Source organism: Pseudovirgaria hyperparasitica (genome assembly GCF_010093815.1).
Source record: "Pseudovirgaria hyperparasitica strain CBS 121739 unplaced genomic scaffold EJ05scaffold_12, whole genome shotgun sequence".
Taxonomy (NCBI): domain Eukaryota; kingdom Fungi; phylum Ascomycota; class Dothideomycetes; order Acrospermales; family Acrospermaceae; genus Pseudovirgaria; species Pseudovirgaria hyperparasitica.
The window spans coordinates 484,072-509,825 of record NW_022985560.1 but is presented as its reverse complement, the minus strand read 5'-3'; the positions used below and the strand labels follow the sequence as shown (position 1 = coordinate 509,825).

The 25,754-nt window shown below is 49.9% G+C and overlaps 13 protein-coding genes across 13 annotated transcripts; 8 read left to right on the top strand and 5 right to left on the bottom strand.

Annotated features, from left to right (window-relative positions):
- Positions 1 to 595: 595 nt before the first annotated feature.
- Positions 596 to 2,207, top strand: EJ05DRAFT_502422 (centromere/microtubule-binding protein-like protein cbf5; the record flags this gene model as incomplete). Its single annotated transcript, XM_033747253.1, has 4 exons — positions 596 to 704; positions 760 to 916; positions 964 to 1,595; positions 1,651 to 2,207. 4 exons carry the CDS (start codon positions 596 to 598, stop codon positions 2,205 to 2,207), a joined length of 1,455 nt encoding a protein of 484 aa, XP_033598402.1.
- Positions 2,208 to 2,855: 648 nt separating this feature from the next.
- On the top strand, positions 2,856 to 4,333 carry EJ05DRAFT_532624 (DnaJ-domain-containing protein; the record flags this gene model as incomplete). Its single annotated transcript, XM_033749081.1, has 4 exons — positions 2,856 to 2,889; positions 2,988 to 3,101; positions 3,157 to 3,794; positions 3,845 to 4,333. 4 exons carry the CDS (start codon positions 2,856 to 2,858, stop codon positions 4,136 to 4,138), a joined length of 1,080 nt encoding a protein of 359 aa, XP_033598401.1. The 3' UTR covers positions 4,139 to 4,333.
- Positions 4,334 to 4,460: 127 nt separating this feature from the next.
- On the top strand, positions 4,461 to 5,870 carry EJ05DRAFT_539788 (DER1-domain-containing protein). The gene is made up of 4 exons (XM_033749546.1): positions 4,461 to 4,597; positions 4,651 to 4,927; positions 5,269 to 5,311; positions 5,362 to 5,870. The coding sequence occupies exons 1-4, from the start codon at positions 4,563 to 4,565 to the stop codon at positions 5,763 to 5,765; spliced, it is 759 nt and encodes a 252-aa protein (XP_033598400.1). The 5' UTR covers positions 4,461 to 4,562; the 3' UTR covers positions 5,766 to 5,870.
- Positions 5,851 to 6,834, bottom strand: EJ05DRAFT_83370 (uncharacterized protein). The gene is made up of 3 exons (XM_033750005.1): positions 6,536 to 6,834; positions 6,219 to 6,301; positions 5,851 to 6,137 (listed from the first exon to the last, which is right to left on the bottom strand). The coding sequence occupies exons 1-3, from the start codon at positions 6,635 to 6,637 to the stop codon at positions 5,936 to 5,938; spliced, it is 387 nt and encodes a 128-aa protein (XP_033598399.1). The 5' UTR covers positions 6,638 to 6,834; the 3' UTR covers positions 5,851 to 5,935.
- A 416-nt stretch (positions 6,835 to 7,250) lies between these two features.
- EJ05DRAFT_83499 (leucine rich repeat protein-like protein) lies at positions 7,251 to 11,130 on the bottom strand. The gene is made up of 4 exons (XM_033750006.1): positions 10,392 to 11,130; positions 8,411 to 10,343; positions 8,021 to 8,357; positions 7,251 to 7,975 (listed from the first exon to the last, which is right to left on the bottom strand). Exons 1-4 carry the CDS (start codon positions 10,922 to 10,924, stop codon positions 7,287 to 7,289), a joined length of 3,492 nt encoding a protein of 1,163 aa, XP_033598398.1. The 5' UTR covers positions 10,925 to 11,130; the 3' UTR covers positions 7,251 to 7,286.
- An 808-nt stretch (positions 11,131 to 11,938) lies between these two features.
- Positions 11,939 to 14,734, top strand: EJ05DRAFT_502417 (Pet127-domain-containing protein; the record flags this gene model as incomplete). The annotated part of the gene is made up of 4 exons (XM_033747252.1): positions 11,939 to 12,899; positions 12,950 to 13,013; positions 13,061 to 14,003; positions 14,048 to 14,734. 4 exons carry the CDS (start codon positions 11,939 to 11,941, stop codon positions 14,732 to 14,734), a joined length of 2,655 nt encoding a protein of 884 aa, XP_033598397.1.
- Positions 14,735 to 14,953: 219 nt separating this feature from the next.
- On the bottom strand, positions 14,954 to 15,497 carry EJ05DRAFT_502416 (uncharacterized protein; the record flags this gene model as incomplete). Its single annotated transcript, XM_033747251.1, has 2 exons — positions 14,954 to 15,063; positions 15,128 to 15,497. The coding sequence occupies 2 exons, from the start codon at positions 15,495 to 15,497 to the stop codon at positions 14,954 to 14,956; spliced, it is 480 nt and encodes a 159-aa protein (XP_033598396.1).
- Positions 15,498 to 16,225: 728 nt separating this feature from the next.
- Positions 16,226 to 16,946, bottom strand: EJ05DRAFT_502415 (MFS general substrate transporter; the record flags this gene model as incomplete). The annotated part of the gene is made up of 3 exons (XM_033747250.1): positions 16,226 to 16,387; positions 16,431 to 16,730; positions 16,776 to 16,946. The coding sequence occupies 3 exons, from the start codon at positions 16,944 to 16,946 to the stop codon at positions 16,226 to 16,228; spliced, it is 633 nt and encodes a 210-aa protein (XP_033598395.1).
- Positions 16,947 to 17,743: 797 nt separating this feature from the next.
- On the top strand, positions 17,744 to 18,749 carry EJ05DRAFT_502414 (uncharacterized protein; the record flags this gene model as incomplete). The annotated part of the gene is made up of 3 exons (XM_033747249.1): positions 17,744 to 17,900; positions 17,958 to 18,496; positions 18,543 to 18,749. 3 exons carry the CDS (start codon positions 17,744 to 17,746, stop codon positions 18,747 to 18,749), a joined length of 903 nt encoding a protein of 300 aa, XP_033598394.1.
- A 508-nt stretch (positions 18,750 to 19,257) lies between these two features.
- On the top strand, positions 19,258 to 19,891 carry EJ05DRAFT_478002 (ribosomal protein L39e). The gene is made up of 3 exons (XM_033744359.1): positions 19,258 to 19,277; positions 19,341 to 19,441; positions 19,533 to 19,891. Exons 1-3 carry the CDS (start codon positions 19,272 to 19,274, stop codon positions 19,579 to 19,581), a joined length of 156 nt encoding a protein of 51 aa, XP_033598393.1. The 5' UTR covers positions 19,258 to 19,271; the 3' UTR covers positions 19,582 to 19,891.
- EJ05DRAFT_82712 (carbon-nitrogen hydrolase) lies at positions 19,745 to 21,352 on the bottom strand. Its single transcript, XM_033750001.1, has 4 exons — positions 21,116 to 21,352; positions 20,839 to 21,021; positions 20,052 to 20,737; positions 19,745 to 19,996 (listed from the first exon to the last, which is right to left on the bottom strand). The coding sequence occupies exons 2-4, from the start codon at positions 20,984 to 20,986 to the stop codon at positions 19,961 to 19,963; spliced, it is 870 nt and encodes a 289-aa protein (XP_033598392.1). The 5' UTR covers positions 20,987 to 21,021; positions 21,116 to 21,352; the 3' UTR covers positions 19,745 to 19,960.
- EJ05DRAFT_539783 (ABC1-domain-containing protein) lies at positions 21,055 to 24,116 on the top strand. Its single transcript, XM_033749545.1, has 3 exons — positions 21,055 to 21,067; positions 21,116 to 22,581; positions 22,632 to 24,116. The coding sequence occupies exons 2-3, from the start codon at positions 21,430 to 21,432 to the stop codon at positions 24,000 to 24,002; spliced, it is 2,523 nt and encodes an 840-aa protein (XP_033598391.1). The 5' UTR covers positions 21,055 to 21,067; positions 21,116 to 21,429; the 3' UTR covers positions 24,003 to 24,116.
- A 364-nt stretch (positions 24,117 to 24,480) lies between these two features.
- Positions 24,481 to 25,518, top strand: EJ05DRAFT_502410 (putative short-chain dehydrogenase; the record flags this gene model as incomplete). Its single annotated transcript, XM_033747248.1, has 1 exon — positions 24,481 to 25,518. The coding sequence occupies one exon, from the start codon at positions 24,481 to 24,483 to the stop codon at positions 25,516 to 25,518; it is 1,038 nt and encodes a 345-aa protein (XP_033598390.1).
- Positions 25,519 to 25,754: the final 236 nt, after the last annotated feature.

The window sequence follows — 25,754 nt, the reverse complement described above, 5'->3', positions numbered from 1 at the left end:
CTTGGGATCATCGGGATCACGTCAACGGTTGGATTTGGCACGCAGGGGGCTTGCAGTCTGCAATACAGTATGTAATTATGTACTAAAGGGGATCAACTGCTTATGCCGGAATGACAGAGTGGTCCTTGACGAGCCTCAACGCCTCTGGGAGCCCAGATAGGTTGCCCTGTAGCCTTCTCTTTCTGCCCTCCGGGCTTGTCCTTCGTTATTCCATGCGGCGGCCTTCTCGCCAGTGGTTTCACACATGCATTCTACGTATCATCGTAGTGGTAAAGCAAAAATGCTGACACTATGTGCGGAACGATGACTGTATGTGCATGTAGCATGATTTGCTCGCTTGCTGGTGGTATTGGTGGTGATAATGGTATCGGTTGTGGTGATGCTTCTTCGAGAAATCCAGTACCTCCCTCGCATCTTGGCAGCGATCACTGTAATTGTGGCTCGTGCCTCAACAGGCTAAACCGCGGCAGCTCAGCTGTACACTAATCCGTTAGTGGTATGCAGAGAAAAAGTCGTCCACACAGAATACAAGCTTGATCACAGCAGAGTTCCAACGACTACGCCAAACATCTTCGTGATTAGCCAATCTTTCAAGATGGCGCTCGTCAAGAAGGATGAAAAGGACTATACTATCAAGCCAGCGGCCAGTGCCCCTGCTCCTGACACGAGCGACTGGCCTCTCCTTCTGAAAAATTATAGCAACCGTATGCTGAGCTCGCGATTCCTCCATGGAGCTCGCAAAAAGCTAACAGTTGACAGTCCTCGTTCGCACCTCTCATTTTATGCCGATACCCATGGGATGTGCCCCTCACAAGCGCGATCTTAAGCAGTACATCAGCTCTGGCGTGATTAATCTCGACAAGCCGTCCAATCCTTCCAGTCATGAAGTCGTGGCATGGCTCAAGCGGATGCTCAGGTATGATTCTTCAGCGCATGCTCTGTGTTCCTACTCATCGTACGCAGGGTCGAAAAAACTGGTCACAGTGGCACCCTCGACCCCAAAGTCACTGGCTGCCTCATCGTCTGCATTGACCGCGCCACCCGCCTTGTGAAATCGCAACAGGGAGCAGGAAAAGAGTACGTGTGCGTGATTCGCCTCCATGATAAACTCCCTGGTGGTGAGGCTCAATTTGCTCGAGCACTGGAAACCTTGACTGGAGCCCTGTTCCAACGACCACCTCTCATCTCTGCTGTAAAGCGCCAACTGAGGATTCGTACTATCCACGAGAGCAAGCTCTATGAATTCGACAACGATCGGCACTTGGCGGTCTTCTGGGTCAGCTGCGAGGCTGGAACCTACATTCGTACCTTGTGTGTGCATCTTGGTCTCCTGCTAGGCGTTGGTGCACATATGCAAGAGCTGAGAAGAGTAAGGAGTGGTGCAATGGACGAGGAGAAGGACATGGTCACTCTACATGATGTTCTCGATGCCCAATGGATGTACGACAACAATCGCGACGAATCGTACCTTCGCACTGTCATCAAGCCACTGGAGAGCCTTCTTACGACATACAAGCGAATCGTCGTCAAGGACAGCACGGTGAATGCTATTTGCTATGGTGCGAAGCTCATGATACCAGGTCTCCTCCGTTATGGTAAGAACCTTTTCCGATTGCTTGCGCTTCGCAATTTTGCTGACATTTATCTCAGAGAGTGGCATTGACCAACACGAAGAAGTTGTCTTGATGACTACCAAGGGCGAGGCTATCGCCATTGCTATTGCACAAATGTCGGCGGTCGAAATGTCATCTTGTGACCACGGTGTTGTGGCGAAAATCAAGCGCGTCATCATGGAAAGGGACCTGTACCCAAAGAGATGGGGAATGGGACCAGTGGCCACAGAGAAAAAGAAGCTCAAGGCTGATGGCAAACTTGACAAGTACGGGCGGCTCAACGAAAATACTCCGGCCAAGTGGAAGGCAGAGTACACCGACCTTGGAGGCAATGCTCAGCAAGAACGTATCGAGGACGTCCCTACGGCTGAGACCACCTCGAAGGCAGACGGTTTGGCGGCCGCACCCGTACCACCAACGGGCAATGAGGCCGAAGCAGCCTCACCAGCCGACGTCAACGGCGACACGAAGAAAAAAAGGAAACACGAGGACGAGACCCCTGAGGAGAAAGCTGAGCGGAAACGCAAGAAAGCTGAAAAGAAAGAGAAAAAAGCGAAACGGAAGTCCAAAGGAGGAGACAGCGATAGCGATTGAAGTGTTTCAGCTTGTCGAGTCTGTCTTTTCCTGAGCTTGTAGGGATCGGCGTTTTCATAGCTAATGGTAGGCTTATATGTGTACATTACCATGTCATGCGGAAAAGCTATCATGGCGGAGTCCTGGCGGAGTACAAAGGCGTAAATAACTGATCGAATACCACACATTGTCACACCCATGGAACCAGTAAGGATTTAGAATACAATAGGAAATGTTGAAGCCTTAGGCGTTCGGGTATCTTGGCATTGTATGTCACTTTGTACCAAGCAATTAACAATAATTCTGCTCCCACTTAGTATCCTTTGAAGCGCCTCAAGTCTTAATTGATAGAACTATGCCTCCTTTAAGACCTGAAGCTTGATTGATATTGTTGCACAATGTTTATCAGTGATGGTCACATCGAACCTTCCAGAAAGTTCGATAGCGTGACGTTTGCAGCGGGACTGCCCGCACGATGGAGTCGGAACGTTGTGGGGTGTTCTCGCCGGTGAGGCTGCGTCGGCTGACCAGGACGTCAACATATTTCGTTCTTGCCTTGTATTCCCTTTTTCACCTCTCGCTTCGTACGTTGCAACCTACTTCGAACGCACTTTTATAGTCATCGCCACATACGATTCTGGTCGCTTCCCTCCACCGCAATACGTAAACATGGTGAAAGAGACAAAGCTCTACGATCAACTAGGTAAGTAACAGTCACCTCCAATACTCTAACTAGCGCTTCAGGATGACAATCTTGACTTCGAATCTGTACATTACTTAGCTGATCCCTCAATACCACAGGCATCCAACCTAGCGCGACACAAGAAGAAATCAAAAAGGCATACAGGAAAGCAGCGCTGAAATGGCATCCTGATAAGAACAAAGACAACCCACAAGCCAACGAAAAGTTCAAAGGTAGGCTCATCATAATGATCTCAAGAAACGCTCGACGCTAATGGTCCTTCCGCAGAGGTATCGCAGGCCTACGAGATCCTTTCTGACCCCGAGAAGCGCAAGACATACGACCAATTCGGCCTCGAGTTCTTACTACGGGGTGGACAGGCGGCGCCAGAGGATGGTGGAGCCGGTGGTATGCCATTCGATGGTTCAGGAGGCTTTCCTGGATTTGGAGGCATGGGAGGAGGCGGTGGTACTCGAACATTCCACTTTTCCACTGGCGGAGGTGCAGGGGGCTTCCATTTCAGCAATCCAGAGAGCATATTCTCGGAGTTTCTCAGAGGTCAAGGAGGCATGGGAGATGAGGACGATTTTGGAGGCTTTGGTGGGATGGGAGGTATACCAGGCATGAAGGGCCGAACTACGAGCAGTCGGTTCGACGGTGCTGGGCGCCGCGCTCCTACCCCTGAGGTTACTGTAGTGGAAAGGGAACTTCCAGTTAATCTAGAAGACCTGTTCAACGGCACCACAAAGAAGATGAAGATCAAGCGAAAGACATTCGACCCGCAAACACAGAAGCAGAGTCTGCAAGACAGAATTCTAGAGGTACCGATCAAGAAGGGCTTGAAAGCCGGTTCAAAGATCAAATTCTCCGATGTTGGCGATCAGGTTGAAGGCGGTACCCAGGATTTGCACTTCATAGTCAAGGAAGTAAGTGATAGCTACGAACATTACGATGGACCTGTACTGACATTTTGCAGAAACCTCACCCCCTGTTCCACCGAGACGGAGACGATATCACCCATAACGTAGAGCTCGACCTCAAAGAGGCGCTGACCGGCTGGAGTCGTACTGTACAAACCATTGACGGCAAGCAAGTAAAGGTCGCATCGGGTGGACCGACGCCGCCGACGTGGAAGGAACGGTTCCCTAATCTCGGCATGCCGAAAAGCAAGAAACCCACCGAAAGAGGCGACTTTGTCGTTGGTGTCAACATTAAGTTTCCAACCAACCTGACGGCTAATCAGAAGACACAACTGAAAACGATTCTATGAGACAAATGATAGTAGGAGAATTCATGAAAGCATAAGTAGCGGCGTCTGGAGTTTTCCCTCATGTATGATGTTGACGTATAAGGAGGCTGGGTTTCAGAAGCCAGTTATGTAGTCATGCCGTTTTTTTTCAAACGTAGAATGCGGTGCATAACCGTACTCAAAAACTGAGCATCCACAATCAACATGTGTTGCGTGAATTCGCTCTTCATGTTCCAAATCGAACGTGTTGTGCCAATATTGCTGCCTGAGACAGGATTCACGCGCCAGGCAGCACGCATGACTTTTTTCCACGGGCTGACTGCACCGACCTTCGAAAAGCCACCTTGACCTTTCACCAAATCTTCAGCTGCCTCCAGACTACATCCTCCAGCTTTCATCTCCTCTTCTCAAGCTTAACCAAGTTATCAAGAAGAATTGAATCATTATGGATGTCTTCTGGCAGGCACCGCCAGTGTCTAGGTAAGACCTCAACTATTTACAACCCGTTTGGTTCCCAGCTGATTTGTCCACAGAACCCTTGCAGCTTCTGCTCTTATCGTGTCATTGCTAGGACATGGCAAACTCATCCCGCTATATCCTTTCGCATTCATATCACGACAAGTGTTCAAGCTTCCTCCCGAGATATGGCGACCTATGACTGCCTTCCTAGTGACAGGGCCAAAGCTGGGAATCATCCTGGATCCCTTCTTCTTATATCGATATGGCAGCAGTTTGGAGACTGGAAGTCCCCGCTTTAGCAGACCAGGAGACTTCTTCACATATACACTCTTCGTGATGACGAGCATAGTGGTACGTCGCGCTCCTGCTTCTGAACATTGCCTTGTTGCGTGCGTGTCGTGTAAAACCTCCTATATCTGCCCGTCCAGCTATCAATAGCTGAGAGCGGTTCCTGGAACGGAGGGAGATTACCCTTGCATTTCATACAGGTCCCATCATTCGCAAAAAAGTCAATCATTTAGGACTGTATGGGGTGTGAGCATGGTGGGATGTCACTTGAGAACCTGGCTGCAGCCCCGGATTGCAGGTGGGGGTAATGACACCCTACATATCATCACTATCATATTTGCGTGAACACTGAGTGTAACAAATGAGCATTTTGTCAATTCTGGTTGCTGACAAGCTCTCACTAGGTTGCTTGTGGCCTTGGCCTAGGTGGATTCTTTTTCATGTCCGGTACGTACTACAACCATCAGCCTTACACATCCTACTCACGAACTACGCAGCTCTTACTCTCGCCTTTGCCTACACCTACAGTCAGGACAATCCGAATGTCCAAATTCAATTTTTCATCATCAATTTCCCTGCCAAATATCTTCCTCTCGCCATGCTCCTGATGTCCTTTATCATGGAAGGTCCTACTGTCTGTTTGGAGCAGTCCACCGGGATCTTCGCTGCCCATCTTTATGATTTTTTCACCCGTATATGGCCGGCCTTTGGCGGTGGCAGCAGGGAACCATGGATCAAGACTCCGCGACTGATCGCACAAGCTTTTGGCGCCGACCATGTAGGGCCGAGACCGCGAGCTTACGGTACTGCGTTCGCGCCGCCTGGAGATGTGGACGAGCCGAATGCCGGCAGAACCACAGGCGCGTCATGGAATCGTGGACCTGGGCGCCGTTTGGGCTGATAGCATGAGGGATCGCATGGGTAGTCTTAAGTTTGCGGTTCATAAATTTGCGTCTCTATACTATAGTACAATATAATCACCACAAAACAAATATTTTGTCGATCTAGCCAACGTGTCAGAAGTATTTCAGCGTTCGTCCTTACTCTCGAGTCTACAGACAGATTCTAGCCTCATTGATCCTCACTGCGCCTAAAACTTCTCTTTTCACTGGCTTCGGATGTCCCACTCTCCTCGAAATCAACTTCAAATCTTCTCCACACTTCCGCATCCCGCTTAAACTTCTTCTCTCGCCTCACATCCAACTCATGTTGCCGCAGCCTCTTTTCCGCCCCCACGATGGAGCCAAATGTCATGAACGACATTTGTAGGAAGCTAAAGGTCATCAGCAAGGATCTAATATGTAAAGGGGAAATGATGTAACAAATGTATCAGAGATGGAAAAGGACGACATACACTTTGAACTGTATCGTCAAGCCCCGATACACAGGCGAGAATCTCCATGCCGCGACTGCGCACGCCCCGCCTATGAACGCCCACTGTATTCCACCATTCACCACGTCAGCCAGCCCGTCTCATCTCCCTCACAAGCCAAGACTCATCATTTACATATCTCGAGCTCCCTGCGACGACGCCGGGCGCGCGTGCGCACGTGACACGTTTGCGTGCGACCAGTAAGACCTCCAGAAGCGCCGTCATACCGGTGAGATTGAGGATTGGACGAGGGGGAGATTGGGTGGTAGGTAGACAGGTATATACATACACGTACGTACCTTTGTACCACCGGCCAATGCGCCTCGCATGCTCTCTGCGCCCGCGCGCGTCATTTCCTTGTCGGACAGCTTGACATGGTGCGTGTGTTCATCGCGCACCATGGTTTTTGAGACGGTGATGTGGTGGGATGAGCGCTCACATGAGTTTCGATTGTAGCAGGTTAAAGAGGACTTTACCACACTTCTTCCGGATGGAAAGTCTGTACATATATGTGTTGTGTGTTGTGGTTTCTAGGTTGGGTTCCGATCGATGATGTTCATCCATGCACTAAACTCCGGCGCTTAGTTTTAGTATGATGGATGCCCCACTGCCAGAATCCGTGTTGAGTTACGAGCTCGGCGTTAGAGGTTCAATGCTCGATCAAGTTATGTACAGGCGTGCATATTGAGGAGAAATTGATACATTATGATATAGTGATAGCGATTCCTTGTGATCAATGCGTCTAACAGACATATGTATATGTTTTAAGTATGAAAACAGAAACGTTCTGGTGCCATGGGAAGCACCTTTGTACATATCCCAAGGTCACGCCATTCAAATCCAAACCGTACCCAATTGACTGAATCAGAAGCAGAAGAAGGTACATCGACTTGGTACAGGTCGCTTACTTTGATGGTGGAAATATGGTACAAGACGCGGATGTTGTTAGGGACAGTGAAGGTTGGATGGAGGGTCTGAGTAGCTCTTGCGTAAAGCCATGTGTATTCGTGTCGTCGTCCGAATGCATAAAAACCAAAATGTACCATGGCTCTATGGTAGCTTTGAAGCTATTTCCTTGTAGAAGTCCAGTTCATCTTGCTCTCTCTCGTCAGTAGTCGTGCCAGAGGAAGGCATTGTAGTATCGAGGTAAGCGCTGAAGCTGATTTGCTTCTCCAATGTTGGAGTGCTATCGATCTTCGCTTGCTCAATCATCTTACTGATACTTCCAGTGCCTGTGTCCGGCCGTTCGAAGTCTTCCTCGTCGATCTCAAGGTTGGTAGGGACACCGTTCGCTATGTCGATATTACGCTGGAGATACAGACGTAGCCGGTAAACTTGGCGATCCCAGCTCTCATCTACAAGTGCAAGTGCGGCTTTTATATCTTGGTCGGACAGTGACGATGGGCCAGGAGAGGTTCTATCTTTGCCGATGGCAATGGTCGGCATTCCAACCATATTGGCAAACTTAGTGCGCGCAGAGCTTGCTTTGCTTGGCCCTTGAGCGGGCACATCATCACGCATCTGCTTGACCTGATCTTCTGTTTGCTTCAGAGCTATTTGTCGACTTTCGTCCATCTCTGGGAGATACAGCAGTGTTGTGTTGCGGTTAAGAGCGTTTACTAGGTCGGTAAACCCAGAGAGGTTTATTCCGTTGTGCTCGCAGTGTACTTCAGTCAATGTCTGATTACTTTTAAGTACATCTGCGAGCGTACTGGCTCCTTGTATACCTAATTTCTGAACTGAGGAGTATTAGCAAAGGAGGCTAACATAACGGAGATGCTTACAACGAATCCACAGCGTCCGCAGAGAAGTGTTCTCAGTCAATCCCCACAGGGCTCGATTGACACCTACGCCTAGCTTGGTAGTCTCTAATCGTGATTCTTCCCCAGAGATGTCCAGATACTGCAAGGTCCTGTTATCCGAGAACATCTTTTCCAGAGCTTTGCATGTTGCGTCCGAAGCATCACTGGGTAGAGAAGCTTGAGAGAAATCGAGTGATAGGATGGTCGTGTTCGCTGCAATGGCTAGAACAAGTTTACGGAAGGCTCCTTCGTCTTCAAACTCGAGCAGTCGCAATGTCAAATATTTCGGTGCATACCCGCTGGCGATTGCACGCGTGAACTAGAGATATATTAGCTTTGATCAAAAAGATCAAGATTTGGGTGCAGAAATACCTCTACAAGCCCTAGCTCTATGTTGTTTTGGCTCACATCAAGGTGCATCTCACGGCCCTCGCCTGGATTCTCCGTCATAGTTTGCATGATCAAGGCAATGTCCTTGCCATTCAAGAAAGTATGATCTAGGCAGAGCTCACGTAATCCTTTGGACTGCTTGAAGTTGTGGAGGTACATACAAAGTGCATCCACGCTTGCAGTATTAAGTGGAACACCACTGAGTGTTAGCTCAGAAAGCCTCCATACGTCCAGTGTTTCTGCGGACATCAACGGTTCTGGACCAGACGTTCGGCTTAGGTTGGCAAGATTGAGCTTTCGGATGAACGCAAAGGCACCGATGTGCGAGTCAAATGAAGATGGAGTGATGCGAGCAATGTTTCGAGAAAGGTCCAGTGCCTCCAATGTGTTTTCCTGGTTTCGAAGAGCATCAAGAACAAACGATAACGTGCGATCAGAGAGACCAGTGTTGGAGAACCCGAATCCTCGAAAGTGACATGTCCGAAGCACGGCTGCTTCGACGAGGTAGTCTAAATCAGTCTCACCGAGCTGAATGTTGTTCAGGATGATCCAATCAACATTTGTGGTGTTATGCTTGCATAGAGGGAACAAGGCCTCCACGATTCCACAGCCCAGGTCACGCCCGCGTCCCGTCTCGTCGCCATTGGAGGGTCTTCGAAGAATGCACGATGTGAAATCTAAGCGTCGAAGTTTCCTATTCGTAACAGCTAACGCCCGGATTTCTTGGACGAGAAGCGAAGCTTCATTAAGTTTCTCCGAGCTCATCTGAATCGGAGTTCCTCGCTTGGTCTTTGTACAGACATGTTCGAAGCCGTAGCCGTCAGCCACACCGTTCAGTGTGTCAAGTTGTACATCTGCAAAGGATAGCGAACCAAACGTTTCGTTGTATCTAAGAGCCCGCATAATGGCAAGTAGTTCTGTCATTCCATACTGACCCGTGCGGCGGTCAACAGGTGGAAGCAATTGGAAACAAGGTCCATCATCCTCCGGGTGTGTTATCTTGTACCTAATACTGCTGGGATTGACATCATATGCAACACAATAGCCGATCAGTGTTCGGTCGAGAGAATCCAGGTCGACAGCGTGCGCATTCGCATTCGCATTCCGTAGAATGTCATCACTCACATTTTTCGGCAGGAAGAGCTTGAATGGCCGCGATTCCCATTCAGGTCGTAGCTGTTCTTCCATTGCCCTTAGACGTATTGCGATCTCGTGGGACGCTAGGCTGGCAAGCTGGAATACTTTGGGCTTACGGAGAGGCGTACGAAAGGTCATCTCAAAACTGTCGTCGACCTCGTCAACTTCCATATAGGTCAAGGTGAGAACGCCATGCGATTCTTGAACAGTCTGTGAACCGAGGGTAGAGGTAGTGCCACGTGAGGACGATCTACTGAGTGGAATCAGGTGGACCTTGTGAACTCCAATCGCAAGGAAACATACTGTCGTGGCAACCCTGAGGATATCGTCAGATGAAGAGGACCGACTGTTCTTGGTACCCGGTCGAAGTACCACTTTATGAATCGAGAAATTGGGCGGCTCATAATCTTGTTCTCGCTCGACCACTCGTGCAACCATTGTTGAATTTGCGAGTGATATAGGGGCTGCATCAGCCCTTCTTACTCGGTTAGCCGCTTCGCGGATCGACCTGAGCCACAAATCCATGTCTTTGGGCTCACCAAATTGCAGTGTCATGGCAGATGCATTGTTGTTTTTTTCATCCAAGCTTGCAATTTCCAAAGCGAACCAGGGTCGTCCATCATCAAGGCGGTAAACCCCGACAACGTGCCTCAAGGGAGTGCCCAATTCGCGCTCACCTGAATGTTCGGACAGTCCCGATGTTAGATCGTGCATTGAGCCTGTGGATGGTGAATAAGAATGTCTTGCTGCTTGAATACGGTGAACGGATGGAGAGACGCTAGTGAATCAGTCAAGCAGTAGTTTCAAGAGGTAAGACTTGGCGTACCTGCTGAAAGACTCTGTCGCCTTTTGTTGGCTCTTGAACCGGACTAGGTGTGTCTCGGTAAGCACTAGATATTCCCGCTTCTTTCGGAACATGGAGCTACTCGTTTGAACCTCCCCGTGCAACAGGACCTCGGAAGGGTAATAGGAGGCTTCCCCATCTTCAGTTTCAGCAAACGAGGACTTTGTACTGGAAGGTAGCAGCCCGATATCATCGTAGCTGTCCGATGATCGCGAGAGTTTCCATGAGCCCATTAAAGATGCCGGCCTCGACAGTGCGCCTCGGGTCGGCTTTTCGGAGCGTGAGGGCGAAGCAGGACTATGTGCGTGTGGACTTGTAGGAGGTTTATCGCGAATCTGATTAACCGCATGCGATGCAGCCGAAGAAGCACGTCGCTTTTTCAGTAGATTTGTACTAGAGCCACTGTTTCCATCCAGATCGTCTGTGTTAATGGGAGTCAGTGCGCGAAGAGGAGTTCTTGCGAAAAGACTACGGCGCTTGAGGCTGGAGTCTGATTCCAGGTGTAATTTTGGCATGGTGCGAAGCTGCTGCCAAATCGATGGTGAGGGGTATATAAAATGCGTGAGCGAGCGAGAGAGTGAGCGTGAAAGACTTCAAAGAGTGTGTTTGCTCGACAGCAGATCTGGGTTTCCTTCGAGATGAGTTGTCCGAGGCCCAATCGTCATCGTTTCGTGGCGGACAGAACCTCCTCTTTCTAGCATTATCAGAGTGACGTGACGTGACTGGCGATGCGTAGGTAGGTAGGCCAAGGACGGCGAGTCGTAGCAGCAAGCATGTAAAAATGTGGAATACCTGCCATAGGTCAATCACAGAGTCCATAGGTTCGCAAATCACAACATTTAGGGGTAGATATTCACCTAGGTGAAAGAGATTGGCCAGGCAAGGTAGAGATACAACAGTAAAACACTACTCTTCACGGACGCTGGAGGAAAGCGGTGCAGGGCATCGCCTCGGCTCTACGACAAATTGCGATCAGCCTCGAAAGGATAGAGATAGAGTCAAACAGACTGCAGAATAGCGGAGGTGAAGGCTCGGGCAAATGACGTACGGTTTATCAACAGGCGCGTGTATGTGTAGGTATGGTGCATGTATGTCGTGGCGGAGTCGCGGACCTTGCATGCTCCCTCCACTTCCGCTCCGCTGATGACGACGGACGACCCCCGGACCGGAAGTCACTGGCGGAGCGCCGAGACCGTCAGCCCACTAGCGGCATACGCCAAAACTTTTCTGTCTGAACACTGCTTTTACGAGACTTTAGCTGCTGGTGCTTTGCACAATCTTCGCCTTTTGATCGGCTTCAGTCCTTCTCCTCCATGCGGATTGATGGCGTCTTCTCTGTGGTTTCCAGCCGCATCGCCCTGCGGCTTTTCCCGCACGAAACACCAATAACTCACTGCTTCGACGCCTCGCCCATATCAGTCCTATCGTTACCCTGTACTCGACGGTATACGAACAGCCATCATGGTCGCCAAAGGCGTTTTTATAGTGCTGTTGTCGAACGCGTCAATCACATTAGTCCCAGCCCGCCCATGGACCCAACCCGCGCTACTGTCGAAGGAGACTCGATGCGCCACACCCTGACATCAAGGTTAGGAACAAAGGACATGAAGCAAGAGTGTAGCAAAAAGAAGCAGGCAGGTACGGTCGTGAAGCGAGAGCTGAAACGATCTATAATACCGACGAAAGCTTCTATGGGCGAGGGGTCTGGGGCAAACGATAGTAAAAGTCGATCACGAGGAGTTGCGCACTCGAATATATCTACACGCCGCCGTAAATCTTCGAAATTGCCAAAATCAGCGGGCGAAGAGGCTCACTATCTTCATGATATCAGCGTTGATGCTAAGAGGAGAACCAGCCCTGGCAAACAACGCCAACATAAAGACGTAGATCTTACCGCGAAACCCAAGTCCGTGAAACGGCTGCGGATAAGAAGATGTCCTACTGTAAATACACCAGGACGAAAAGCCGCGGAACAGGAAATGAAACGGATCCTCGCACCACGCCCAATCGCCGAAGACAATGGTACAACTGCGGCCCGCGAAGGGGTACAGCTTGTGAAGCCAGACATGTCCAATGTTAACGGAGTCGAAGACCCTGAAAGACAATCAAACGAATCACCGACACAGTATCAGATCGGATCAGACGTCTGGACAGTTATCTATACTGGACCACATGCAAATAGTACGGTCCCCAAACGTGAGGTTGGGACTCGAAGGCACATTGCGACCTCAAAGAGGTTAATAGCCAAACAACAGATTACCGGGGGAAGATCAGTGGCTACTGAAAAGACCCTGGCTGATTGTAAACCTGAGTCCTTGATTGGGCTCGAGGCTATGGTTCGGCGTAGCGTACGACGGGAAGGCGAACAAGATACTGGTAAGGCTGTACGGCAGCCTATGCAGAACTTTTGCGTGCCATACAAACCAGCGATAGAGGAAAGCCCGGATCGAGAACGGCTGGTCTTACAGGCGCAAACACTGGACTTGAAGAGTATGTATGGCCATGATGCGGACGAACAACAATGTATTGACTGCAATCAGGGCTGCCAGTGGACATAAGCAAAGTTCCTCCCCTGGCTCATGGACTAGACCGCGTACTATTCCAGTAAGTGCACAGGCTACCTGAACGACCATGCCCTAACTCATGCGTAGCAATCACATCTACCCCTTACGAGATGGGCGGTCTGGAGTCTACAATTTTGACCCTTACCTCGAAAATATCATGCCTATACAAGACTTCAATTTTGATGCTCTCAATCCGTTCCTTACATCTTCAAAGGACACGACGATGGCCCAGCTCGCATCACAACACAGGATGCGTTATACGTGCTCAACGTCTAGTATATCTTCTGTCATGGGCCAGGTTCACCGTTTCTTATCGTTGAAACGAGAGCTTAACATCGAAAAGGTGCCGTCTGGAAAAAGACAGCCAACGCCATTCTATTCTTCACCCGCAGGCATCTTCCTACGCTGGAAGAATGGTTCATACGCTGTCGATCCTGACAAGGCGTATGATATGGAAAATGTCCTATCGCGCCTGGGCCATGTCCTAGAGAAATTACTCACGCGGTCTACCGAAGACTTTGAAAAGTATAGGTCGTGCAGGGCCAACGAAGCCGGACATCAGAGCAGAACCGATAGCGAGAGTTACCAGTTCTCAACCCTAGGCAAATTCATGATGAGATCGCAACTTGATTCACACGACCCGCGTCTTCCAGGCACTGGAGTCTTCGACTTGAAGACGAGAGCTGTTCATCCAATCCGGCAAGATGTTGCCAACTATCAGGACTATGCCGATTACAATATTCGCTTTCCCAATGGAACGTGGGAGTCTTACGAGAGAGAGATGGTGGACTTGAGCAGGGGAACGCTGGTTAAATACCTTTCCCAAGCACGAATGGGCAACATGGACGGCATTTTTTTGGCATATCACAATGTCAAACGAATGTTCGGATTCCAATATTTAGGCTTGGAAATGATGGATTATATCATTCATGGAACTTCAAAGCCTGCACTTGGCAATGCTGAATTCAAATACACATTTGCATTGATAGAACATATTTTCGATAAAGCGACCAAAAGGTTCCCTAAACAGGTAAGGGTATGTCATGGGTTGTAAGAAGACGCTAATTACTTCAGTCAATACGCTTTCACTTCGATGCAACTACCACTGGTTTTATGAATATTTTTGCGGAACCATACACGGACGAAGAAATAGACGACGCTAACGCCCACAAGGAGCAAATCGGGCGAGAGATAGCAGCACAACTAATGAATAGAGAGATAGTGTCTGAGCCTGCAGTTGGAAAGCAGCAACAAATCGATGATAATGCTAATAAAGGTAGCCGCACGTGGGCCGATTTCGACTTAGAATGGGAGAGTGTACACTATCGCTCCACTCGAGAGCTTGTAGGCTGGACTGCCAACGTCATGAACGTTGTCAACGGACAGAGAGTCCTTCGACCCGAGAACTTGGATTCTGAGGAGCAATGGGAAGTTGAACTTGACATCTGGGAGAATAAAAATCCACGACACGAGTACACACAGTGCCGCAAGCGGCGGCATGAGGCAATTATGAAGGAAGAACTCAATGAGGATTTGGGCTCCGATGCTCGCCATTTGAGAGAGTTGGAAGAGCGCGCACAATACCGCGAGAAAATGCGGCAGATCTCGGCCAGCAGTGGTGAGGCGATGCGCAAGTGGGAAGCCCAATTTGAGGGCCAAGAGAAGGTTCAGTTCTGTGAGAGCGAACCGTTTAACGCCTTCTGGGCCACGAGAAAGCAGGGTTTATTGGGTCGGCTGGGCCGTCGCTTCGGGCTTGTATAGCATGTCTGCATTCTTCGCTTCTGTTGGACATAGTATGATTGTATTCATATTTTCTCGCACCTTCGTGTACATATATCCATACCTTGTATCTAATTCGGCTTGCACAAGAAGACATGTGATGATAGTATGCCAAGACACAGATGTCCTGCTCTCTCTTCCTACAGAGATGCAAGCAACGGACTCTGCCCCCCTGTTGCTCTTGTAATTTTACTTCGACGCTCATACCTCAACAGCCCTCACCCCCAACCCGGGATACTCCTCCTTCTCCTTGTCTTCGCTGACCTTCAATCCTTCCGTCTCCATGTCGACAGCGCCCGTCGACAATAAACCTACACCACGGGTCAGTCCAAATTTATTCTACACAACCAGGCAGGCCATTACGAATATACTCACAGGTCTCATATACAGACATGCACAGACTCACAAAGATCGCAATAACAATGAGGGCAACAATATACGTCGCCGTCACCATGAAGACCACCTTGAAGAAGCCGAGAACAGTGACTCCAGGGATGCCGACAGGCGAGGGGGCGAGCGGATGCTCTTGGGTATGGAGGAATGAGCAGGTGGTGTTTTCGGAGAGCATGGAGGTGGTGCCATTGAGGTGGTTGAGGGTATTCAAGGAGGTGAGCGTGGTGGTGGTGATGGTTCCAGGTTTGGAGAGGGGGAGTTGAGCTTTTGTGATGAGGAGTTGTGGAAAGTTGTGGATGCAGTGGATATGGTTATCGCCAATAGCGCGGATACTTATTGGGAGGGGTGGCATTGTAGTGGTGAGGATGTTTAGTTTGTGTTGTGGGTTTTCGTGGTTGTGTTTGTGTATATTGTGAGTATGTCGTGAGTATGTTTATGTGGTGTATATGATGATGAAAGGAATTTTCGCACGGCTGCAGATCCTATGTATATTTGGATTGTGGATATGGACTCTGGTAGACTGTCTTTTATCGGTACCGTGGTATAGAGTAATTCGATTTTTGATGTTATGGCTCTGCATAGGACGACGTGTTGTTTGGTGTGCGTTCCATGGTACCAGGTAAACAGTTCGGTCCGGGGCGGAAGAGTCTCCTGAGTTACTCATGGTAAACAAATTTATGTTGGACTCTATCATACTTTAGATGCATATTAGCGCTAGATGTAATAAAGTAGACTTACAATACATGCTGTGTTTCGCATCGTCGAGACTTAGACAGTGTATCAGAACTCTGGATGCATGAAGCCCAGCCTCTCCTCACGACCACGAAAATCATCCAGGCGGTCATAACGTTTACCCTGCTCTCGATTACAGTTGTTCTCCGTTTTTATGTAGATCGAATTAATCACAATCAGAGTCAGGGTAAGGCCTAGCACACCCAAGTTGAATCGAGGCCAGGGGGGTGTTAGTTAAGGCTAACCACGATACCTGTACCTACACATCCACCCTACGATACGCCAACGTCGCGATAAAAGCTGCCATGTTCGCACTGGTGATCTGGATCCAGCTCCTGTAGCTCGCACTTAATGCGGCGCGAGATCATTTGAAAGCCACCCAAGAATAAGTGGACTACAAGGGAAGATACCGGCGGCTACCAAAAAGGTTCCTCCGTACTGCACAAGACCGCGCGCGCTTGCTATGAGCATGATGTACCCAACAATTGCGACTGCGACGCCACCGAGCATCTAGACACCTCTCTGTTTTATGCGATCGGACAGGGACACAAACCATCAGAACAGCAAGGAATCCTCCCATATTTGGTGGGACTGTAAGTAATTGCGTGATGACTTTGCTGTAGGCTAGTGTGCGTAGGATGGTGGGAAGGAGAAGCGAGAAGGAGTAGATAGGAGTGATAATAGCGAAGTAAAGAAGCGACAGAACGGCGGTTTCGAAGTTCAGAATCGCTACCTTGACCGAATCCCAGTTAAATTTCTCGATGTCCACATTTGGTTTCGCGGATGCGCCTCCGGCGTGGATGTTCATTCTCTTAACAGCCAAGTCACGTTCTTCTTCAGTCAAGAACTTTGCCTAGGTGGGTGTATGTAGCAGAAAACATATAGCGCCAGCTCCTACCAAGACAGCTATCGCACCTTCAATGAAGAAAATGGAAGGCCATCCTCGATATTTCGATGTTTCGATTTGAGCAAGACCTGTGGCTAGAAGGCCACCGAATGCCCCAGCTAGAAAAGCTGCTGAGTAGAAGAGGCCGATCCGGAGCATTAGCTGATGACGACGGTAGAACATAGCGAGATAGACTACCGTAACACCTAGCAAGCCAGCTTCTGCCAGACCCAGGAAGAAGCGTGTTGCCAGAAGTCCGGAGTACGTCTTGCAAAAACCGATACACGTCGATACAAGTCCCTAGACGGCTACCAGACCCGGCAGATACAAGCCAGCCTTGGATCTTTTGAGCTCCAATTGCTAGGGGTATCGTATAGGATGTACTCCTGAGATGATCCGCAGAACACAAGTAGCTACTGTCTCGCCGGTTAATCTGTTGTTATTGAGACAGGAATACAAAGGTTCCCATTTGTTTATCAAGCGTGTTAAACGTATGCACAACATGTAGATATGGTAATGGGGCCGATCTCACTTACAGCAAGCCGGGGTGGAAGGCTATCGACCGCAGAAGGCGCGTTGACTCGGTCTTCTGCCAACAATGCTCATCGCCGAACGAGGCCTATTGTTCTCCTGTAGCGCTAGTCCTGTTAGATTGGTCTTTACTCGGGCGATTGTATTAGTGGAAGTAAATAAGGATCTTGTTGGACAATAGTTCCTAAATCGTAGAAGACTGAGTGCGTGTTGGAGTGAGGCTTTGGATTCACTTCCGCAGGACTGGGGCACGGGAAGTAGTCGTCTAATCGGATCACGAGCCCATGAAAGTGATCAAGGTATCGAGGTTCACTTAGGAGAGACCCGGTGTAGTGGTCATAACAGGTCCTCATAATAGCGGCCGCCAGCGCAGCCCGTCAAACAGTGGTGTCTCCGCGGGAGTGATAATCTCAATTCCAACCTCGCGCACATTATACATTAACACAAGAATGGCACATCGTGATCGACTGTCTGTATTAGAGGCGGGATCCGCCGCTAAGACACATCGTACGCAAGAGTTCTTGAGATCCCCTAATGCCGTTAACCATCGCAATTACACCGCAGTAGCATCCAGAGACCTTGATGCATTCAATGAAACATACCCTGGTAATATATGAAAATACAGTCTCAAATGAAAGAAGTCTAGGCTGACTTTATCCACAGAGAAATGGTTGACCTGGCTGATCGACCATACTGTTCAAGTTCCTTACCAGCTTTACCAGATTGAGACACTTTTGCCAGCCGGTCAACAACAGCCACCTCCTCCGATAGAGAACAGCTCAGGAGAAGCAATAAAGGGTCGCGGGGGACGTCTACTCCGCCAGGTCTGGCTCCCTCGACAGATCAAAACAGATGAGGCTGACTGGGTCCTGGTCGCGTTGCAAGATCTAGATTGGCGCATTGAGCCGACAGATATCTGTGATCGCATGTATCGCAGACCCGACATGGACAGCGTGGCCGAAGACGAAAGAGTGCAACGCTCAGTGAGCCAGAAGATCTGGGACTGTCGAGCTTCTCTTCATAAACTAACAATCCACGCGAATCGTTCAGTTCGCCCCAACTTGCCGGCGCGGTCAGAGCTGGAAGTGATCGATATGTATCCAGCGGTTAACATCAAGTATAATTTCATAGGGAACGATGTTGGGAACGGATTGTTCACACCGTTTCCCGACGGACCGCTATATCGGTATCCAAATCCTAGCGTAAGTACCTACTATGTGCCGTGAAGAAGAAAGCTGACATATGCAGGGTCAGATCAGCGACAGAATGATGGACATTGTCCGAGAGCTCGAGGCGGCGAGAGGCTGGGCGCACCATGGAGGATATCAGCACTGGCAAGACCTTCCCATCTACCCGGGGAACCACACGCCGGGTCGCATCTGCAAAGAGAGAGATGCAGGATTTATCGATGTTGTGGAGGAGGATGCTACTACTGATGGGAGTGGACGACGCTAAATTGGAGGGAGAATGGTTGATGACCGAATGGATGATGCAGCACGGATGCCTTGGCTTGTGAAAGCGGTTGTCGAGGATGGCAGTCTGGATGTGAGTGGCGGATCAGATTGTAGCACTCGTAGTTCCGAATGGAATGCGATGAACGAGAATATATGAATAGCGATAGTGATGATGCGTTTATGATGCCGAAGTGCGTAGGTAACAGTGACAATACATTAGTCCGGCAACACTTTAACGGATTTTTCGACACTGCAGCATCACCAGACTGATGTCAGACTGACTGTTTCAAAGTCTACTCTCTCCGATGGCAAATGGGATGTTGATTCTACAGGAGAGTTCAGCATCGTCAATTTGGAGCTCGGCTTGGCAGTGGGAAACCGTGAGGCTTGGCGCTACATCGCTAACGGGCTTAGTGTCTCGCTTGTGTCTTCCCGCACTTTGCCAACGAAAACCTCGCTGGTGTTGATGCCCGCCGCATTCTGTCAAGACAACTAACTCTACTACAGCACTCGACACCTCACAATGCCGGTATGCAATACCCTCAGCCCATCCAATAAAGCCATCTAATACTAATTTGACATTCTACCACAGAGCCACAAGTCGTTCCGTACCAAGCAGAAGCTTGCCAAAGCGCAAAAGCAGAACCGTCCCATTCCTCAATGGATTCGTCTCCGAACAGGCAACACCATCCGGTGAGACTCTCTTGTTATCCAACCTGCAATGGGATTTGCTGTCGAAAAGTCTGAGATCTGTGGGACTTCTGTCTAACATTTTCTCCATTAGTTACAACGCTAAGAGACGTCACTGGCGCAAGACTCGCATCGGTATCTGATCAACTCGCCCTGCTCTTTCCTTTCTGTGCGGCAATCCAGCAATCGGAGAATTACAACGCTGGATATGGATTTGAACATGTACGAGGAGGTCTGATGGAATAGATGCAAAGATGCATAGGATGGGAATCATGACTGATATTGGCGCGAGATAGGGCTAAAAGGCAGCACTACATCACAGCTAGCCAATGGAAAGATCAAACGAACATTACAGTGAACTGCTGCCGAGTGTTGTTACTTCTATATTGGAAATGCAATTTGCCCACTCGTATATACCATCACAGCTAATGTACAGCACACAGCTATCCGACTCACGACACTCTGTTCAGCCATACGGGAATCGACATCTTTGGGAATTCTAAAACTTCACGTCTATGGTCATCATTCATGTCGCAACTCCATTGCGAATTTGGGTGGCTATAAGCATGTCAGCAACTGTTTTTCCCAAGCCGCATAAACGATGTTTACTTACACCATCCGTGTCAACCACCATCAGCTTCTCCTCATTTCTTCCCAACATATCCAAAATGCTGACCTTCCCACCCTCAATTCGAATCACCGCACTCGACCCAGCATAATTTGTGCCCCCCTCACTCCCACACCTGTTCGCAAACACCAACGTGACCCTGTCGTTCTGCGTTGCTGTTCGAATTGGGTCCATGCGCGCAAGCCAGTAGCTCAACGTCCCATCATCCGGCAATTTCGGCTCCTCTGCCAGAGCCTCCGTTGTCAGATGCGTAATGAACGCCGTGCTCACAACTACAATGGGACTCTTCGCCGCCAGCGCCGCGGATGCAAACTCGTACTTGCTCCACTCTGCTTCAAATCTATAGCTGTTGATATCCATGCATATGCCATGCGTGACGGCGCCCAAAGTACCTAACGTCCCAGAGTAGAAGCCCGGGCCTTCGGAGGCCCATGTCTCGTCGGTATAGTATAGGTGTGTCTTGCGATAGTTGAGGAGAACTTCGCCGAGGGGCGAGACTGTGATTGTTGAGTTATAGTTCTTGGGCGGGTCAGTGGTGTTGACTTCTGGGTAACCAATGGTGACGTGGCAGCCGAGGCGTGAGGCCACGGTGCGTGCCCATTCGGTGGTGCGGCCGGCGGCGGTGGGCTCGAGGTAAGGAGTTATTTCTTCGAGAGAATGGAAGTTGTAGCCTGCGAAGGTCAATGTACCATATGTCGTATGCACGTGATATGCATGTTGAGTGTATTTGTATGAGCGAACCAGAACAGGATGTGAGACTCGACACACTTACCACTGAACGCCATTTCTGGTAGTATCAGCCAGTCCCAGCCTGGTGCTCCATTTGCTGGCATTGCTTCTACGATCAGGCTCTCTGCGCGTTGAATGTTGTCCTCTCGCTGGCCTACACTCGGAGCGAATTGAAGAATGGCGACTTTCATTGCAACCAGCTCTTTCTAGACAGCAGGGCAACTGGCTGTATGTATCATATGCTGTCTCTGTATATAGGTATAGTTTATATGCTAGACAGTAAGATCCTCGTTCCGCAAAACAGAGGAAAGCTAACGCACCCTAATAGTAGAGCGTTGGGATGCTCTGTCGACAACGTACATTGGGACACGAGGTTATATCAAACTAGACGTCTTTAGTATCGCTCCCTCATCTTAACAGCATCAGCGTGTACGAATGTTAACTGAACGTATTCATTCGAGGATGGAAAGGTCGCTGTGGAGCAGATCAACAGCCAATCAGACTAGGGCTAGGCCTGTAGCGACCACGAGGGCAAGCTTCGTTTGAGCAAATGTCATGACGCACGACTTTATCGGCCTTCAACTCTTCAAGCCTTACGACTGCGTCCACCATGTCATAGTGATTTATTGCACATATGGCTGGCAGAAGGCTTCTCGACGCTGCGAAGCTATTCAATGCCTCGAAAGGTGTAGCACGACAGCACCTCAAGCTCCGGTCAGAGCAGTACGATGCATACACCAAAACTTCAACCCTCGCAAAGGTTGTCAAAGATCAGACAGATCGAATTACTCTCACGTTGGAGGCTTATGCAGCTCTGGCTCGCCGTATGAATGAAGCCCCTCCGAACTACACGGCTTGCAGCACCTCGGACATCAAGGAAGATGATGGCATACCCAATAAGGGTACGATTCAGGGCGAGAAAGAGTTTGGAAAGCCCAGAGAAGGTCTTGCACAAGACCATCACTGGGAAAGATCACAGGAGAACGCAACAGATAATGAGCAGCCCCGGGAGGAGCTCAACGTGACCCAAGAGCAGGCTAAGCGGTATCCCCTCCCAGACGGCACAATACCTCCAGCGGGTGCAGACCTTCCGGGACGACCTTTCGGAAAAGACATATTCAACAAACGGCCAACGCCTGAGCCATATAAAGACCCATTAGCAGAAGAATCTGCACGTCAAAACGAAGAGCTACAGCCGGTGTCATCTGGGACGTCCACGATTCCTACCCCACTGCGAAGCTCGCCGTTGGAGCCTGATCATGCCAGGACAGCGCAGAGGCAATCAGAGAACCAGATACCTGCTCTCTCAGCAGAGACCCAAGCACCATCACAGGCAGACCATGAGCTGTCACAGGACCACGACAAAGACGTCTTTTACTCCAGATCGACTACGATAGAGCAAGACTACTCGTCACTGCCAAGATTAAAGATACCTAAGAGCTTCGAACAAGGCCCTTCTCCATCGGATGAAATTGCTAGTAGAGACATCAACTCGGACGTCTTTCATCGGCCGACAGGTTCGTCAGCGAAGGAGGAGCTGCCAGAGGGTGTAGATACGGCTGTGTTCCGGACGTCTAAAGTGGCAGAGATGCTTGGTGGAAAAACACATGACAAAAGTTCGCCGTATCAAAGTAACCCGTACAGAGCCAAAGAGGTCGAGAACCGTTCGAGAGCAAGCACTACGTCAGAGAGGCAACGTCGGCCAGTCGTTGATGAAGATGAAATGAGAGCTTTCGCTTCAGATCTCGCTCAAGATTCGCATGATGCACAAGACTCTGCGCCTGAGGTATAGAATAAACTTTTAAAGCGCATTGCCAGCAGCTGACATGCCCTTAGGAGCACCTTCAAGCCAACAAACGATATCACCTGAGGGAGTCTACAGTCCCCTCAACTAGGTTCGGCCGCCTTTGGCAGTATGGAGGTCTTGCGACAAGCATGGCTTTTGGTGCTGTTGGTGAGAGCCTTCGCCGTATCACAGGAAGCGGAACTGACGGTGGTTCTTTAATGCTTAGCCCAGCGAACATGGAGCGTCTTGTAACAAAGCTTTCTCGAATGCGTGGTGCAGCTCTCAAACTTGGCCAGATGATCAGTTTCCAGGATCTCAAGATGCTACCAGCTCCTATCCACGAAGTGCTGCAAAGAGTACAGGACAGCGCCGATTACATGCCTGCTTCGCAACGCAACAAAGTACTGGCTGAAAATCTGGGCGCTGACTGGGAAGCGCTCTTCAGGAGCTTTGATGATGTCCCCATTGCTGCTGCATCGATCGGACAGGTACATCGTGCAACGCTTGCATCTAACGGCAAAGAAGTTGCCGTGAAAGTTCAATATCCTGGCGTCGCCAACTCAATCGACTCCGACTTGAACAACCTTTCTATACTATTGACAGCCTCGAGACTCTTACCGAAAGGCCTGTACCTAGATAAAACCATAGCAAATGCTCGAACCGAGCTCGCTTGGGAGACAGACTACGTGCGTGAAGCTGACTATCAGATGCGTTTCAAAGCTCTCCTTGCCGACGACACTGAGAGCTTCAGAGTCCCTACGGTTTACAAAGAGGCGTCGGGCGCTCAAGTCCTGACTGCAGACCTCATGAGCGGAACAGCCGTGACAAAACAACCTAACCTCAGCCAATCTCAACGCAACTGGATTGGTACACAAATACTTCGTCTTTGTTTGCGTGAAATCGTCGAGTTCCGCGTCATGCAGACTGATCCCAACTGGACTAATTTTCTTTACAATGCAGAGTCCGAGAAACTCGAACTCCTGGACTTTGGTGCCTCCCGCGACTATCCTCGGAAGTTTACAGACCCGTATATAAACATCCTCATTAATGCATCGAAAAATAACCGCAAAGGCGTTCGTGATCTCTCCATAGAGCTGGGATATCTCACAGGTCACGAAAGCAAAACGATGCTTGACGCACATATTGACTCAGTGCTGACGCTTGCCGAACCGTTCTCAGAGTCAGGCCCAGAAGTGTATGATTTCAGGGACCAGACAATCACAGATCGCGTCAGGTCATTGATTCCAATCATGGTACGAGAGAGGCTGGCACCGCCTCCGGAAGAAACTTACAGTCTTCATCGGAAGTTGAGTGGTGCGTTTTTGCTTTGCTCGAGACTGGGTAGTCAAGTACCTTGCCGTGCACTGTTTACAAAAGCGGTCGAGACATTCAGATATGGTGGAGGGATTACGGACGTCTGAAGATACTTAACTGTATAAGAATTTCATGTGTGGTACCTTCTGTGCATATGTATATAACAAAAACCATATGTTGTATCAGTAACGATTGCACCTCTTTATTACTACAGGTCCAAGAACATTTCTGACCTCTGAAGTAATTAAACTCACGTGGCTGAGATAGAGAGGAAACAAGCTAATGACGTCTACGATTTCGGTTCATAGCGCTGTCATTGTTACCAACCATCAGCCTGTGTAGCGCTAATATCCTATTATGTCTAGTGTTTCTCGGAACTCCGTCGGAGTACCATCCGTATACGCAAGATACATATATATAGACGACGACAACGTTCACCTGGGCACAGGATACTCCGACAAGTCCGTAATATACATGCGAGCTATCACAAGGCATCATTTACGTGTCCCTTTCTACTCATTTCAGAACATCTACAGCCAATTTCAACTTCCGGCTCAGCATAACTCACCCCGAAGATCCGGAAGCATGGCTAGCAAATCAGATCCCTACCACCCTTATAAAGATCGCTTTACCAACCCCCAAGGCCCGGGTGATGCTCGTCCTACCGCCATGGACATCATTGCCGACGAAGATCTGCACGGCAAACTGACCGGCCACGTAATCCTCATCACCGGCGCCGCATCCGGAATTGGCATCGAAACAGCTCGCGCCCTCCACGCCACAGGCGCCACGCTCTACCTCGCTGTCCGCGACGTCGCAAAGGGCGAACAAGTCGCCGATGACGTCCTCCGCTCCAGCAGCGACCAAAGCGCCATCATCAAAGTCCTCCCCTGCGACCTCTCCTCACTATCCTCCGTCCGTGCCTGCGCCCACGCTTTCCTCGCCCAGAATTCCACCCTTAACATCCTCGTCAACAACGCCGGCATCATGGCCGTGCCCACACGCACCATCACGACCGACGCCCACGAGCTCCAATTCGCAACAAACTACCTCGGCCACTTCCTGCTTTTCGCCCTTCTCCGACCCGCCTTACTCGCTGCCGCTGCCGCATCCCCAGCTTTCGACTCGCGCGTCATCAACGTTTCCTCGCTCGGCCATCGCGCCAGCACGCTGCAATTCGCTGATCTCGCGTTCACAAATGGGCAATACACTCCCTTTGGCGCATACGGTCAGATCAAGACCGCGCTGATCTGGATGGCGAATAGCATCCAGCGGCGGTACGCCAAGCACGGATTGACGGCGAACAGTCTGAATCCGGGCGGTATCTCGACGGGCTTGCAGAAGCATATGCCCCGTGAGACACTGGAGCGGTTTGCGGGCGATGAGGGAGTGCGGAGGAGTATGTTGAGTGTAGAGCAGGGTGCCGCAACGACGGTTTGGGCGGCGGTGGGACGTGTGTGGAAAGGTGATGGAGGTAGATACTTGGAGGAGTGTGGGGTTGCAGAGAGGGCGAGTGGGAATACGCCGTATACTGGGTTTGCGCAGCATGCTTTTGATGAAGAGGGGGAGGAAAGGTTGTGGCGCATTAGTTTTGGGTTGGTTGGGGTCGAGGATGATGATTAAGTAGCTGGCTGGCTGTTGTTTTAGGGGGAAAGGGGAAGGTGGACTCAGGGGGTGGGCTGCGGTGCTCTGCACTGTCCACGCCTATACAAGCCGGAGAAGACTAGCAACTCCCATTCAGACTAAAACACGATGACTTGAGGGCATATCAAGGGAGGCAAATGATACTCGTAGCGCAGCTATTGCTCTCTGGTGATATCCAAATCCAAGAGCGAATGCACGGCGTACGGGGAAGGCAG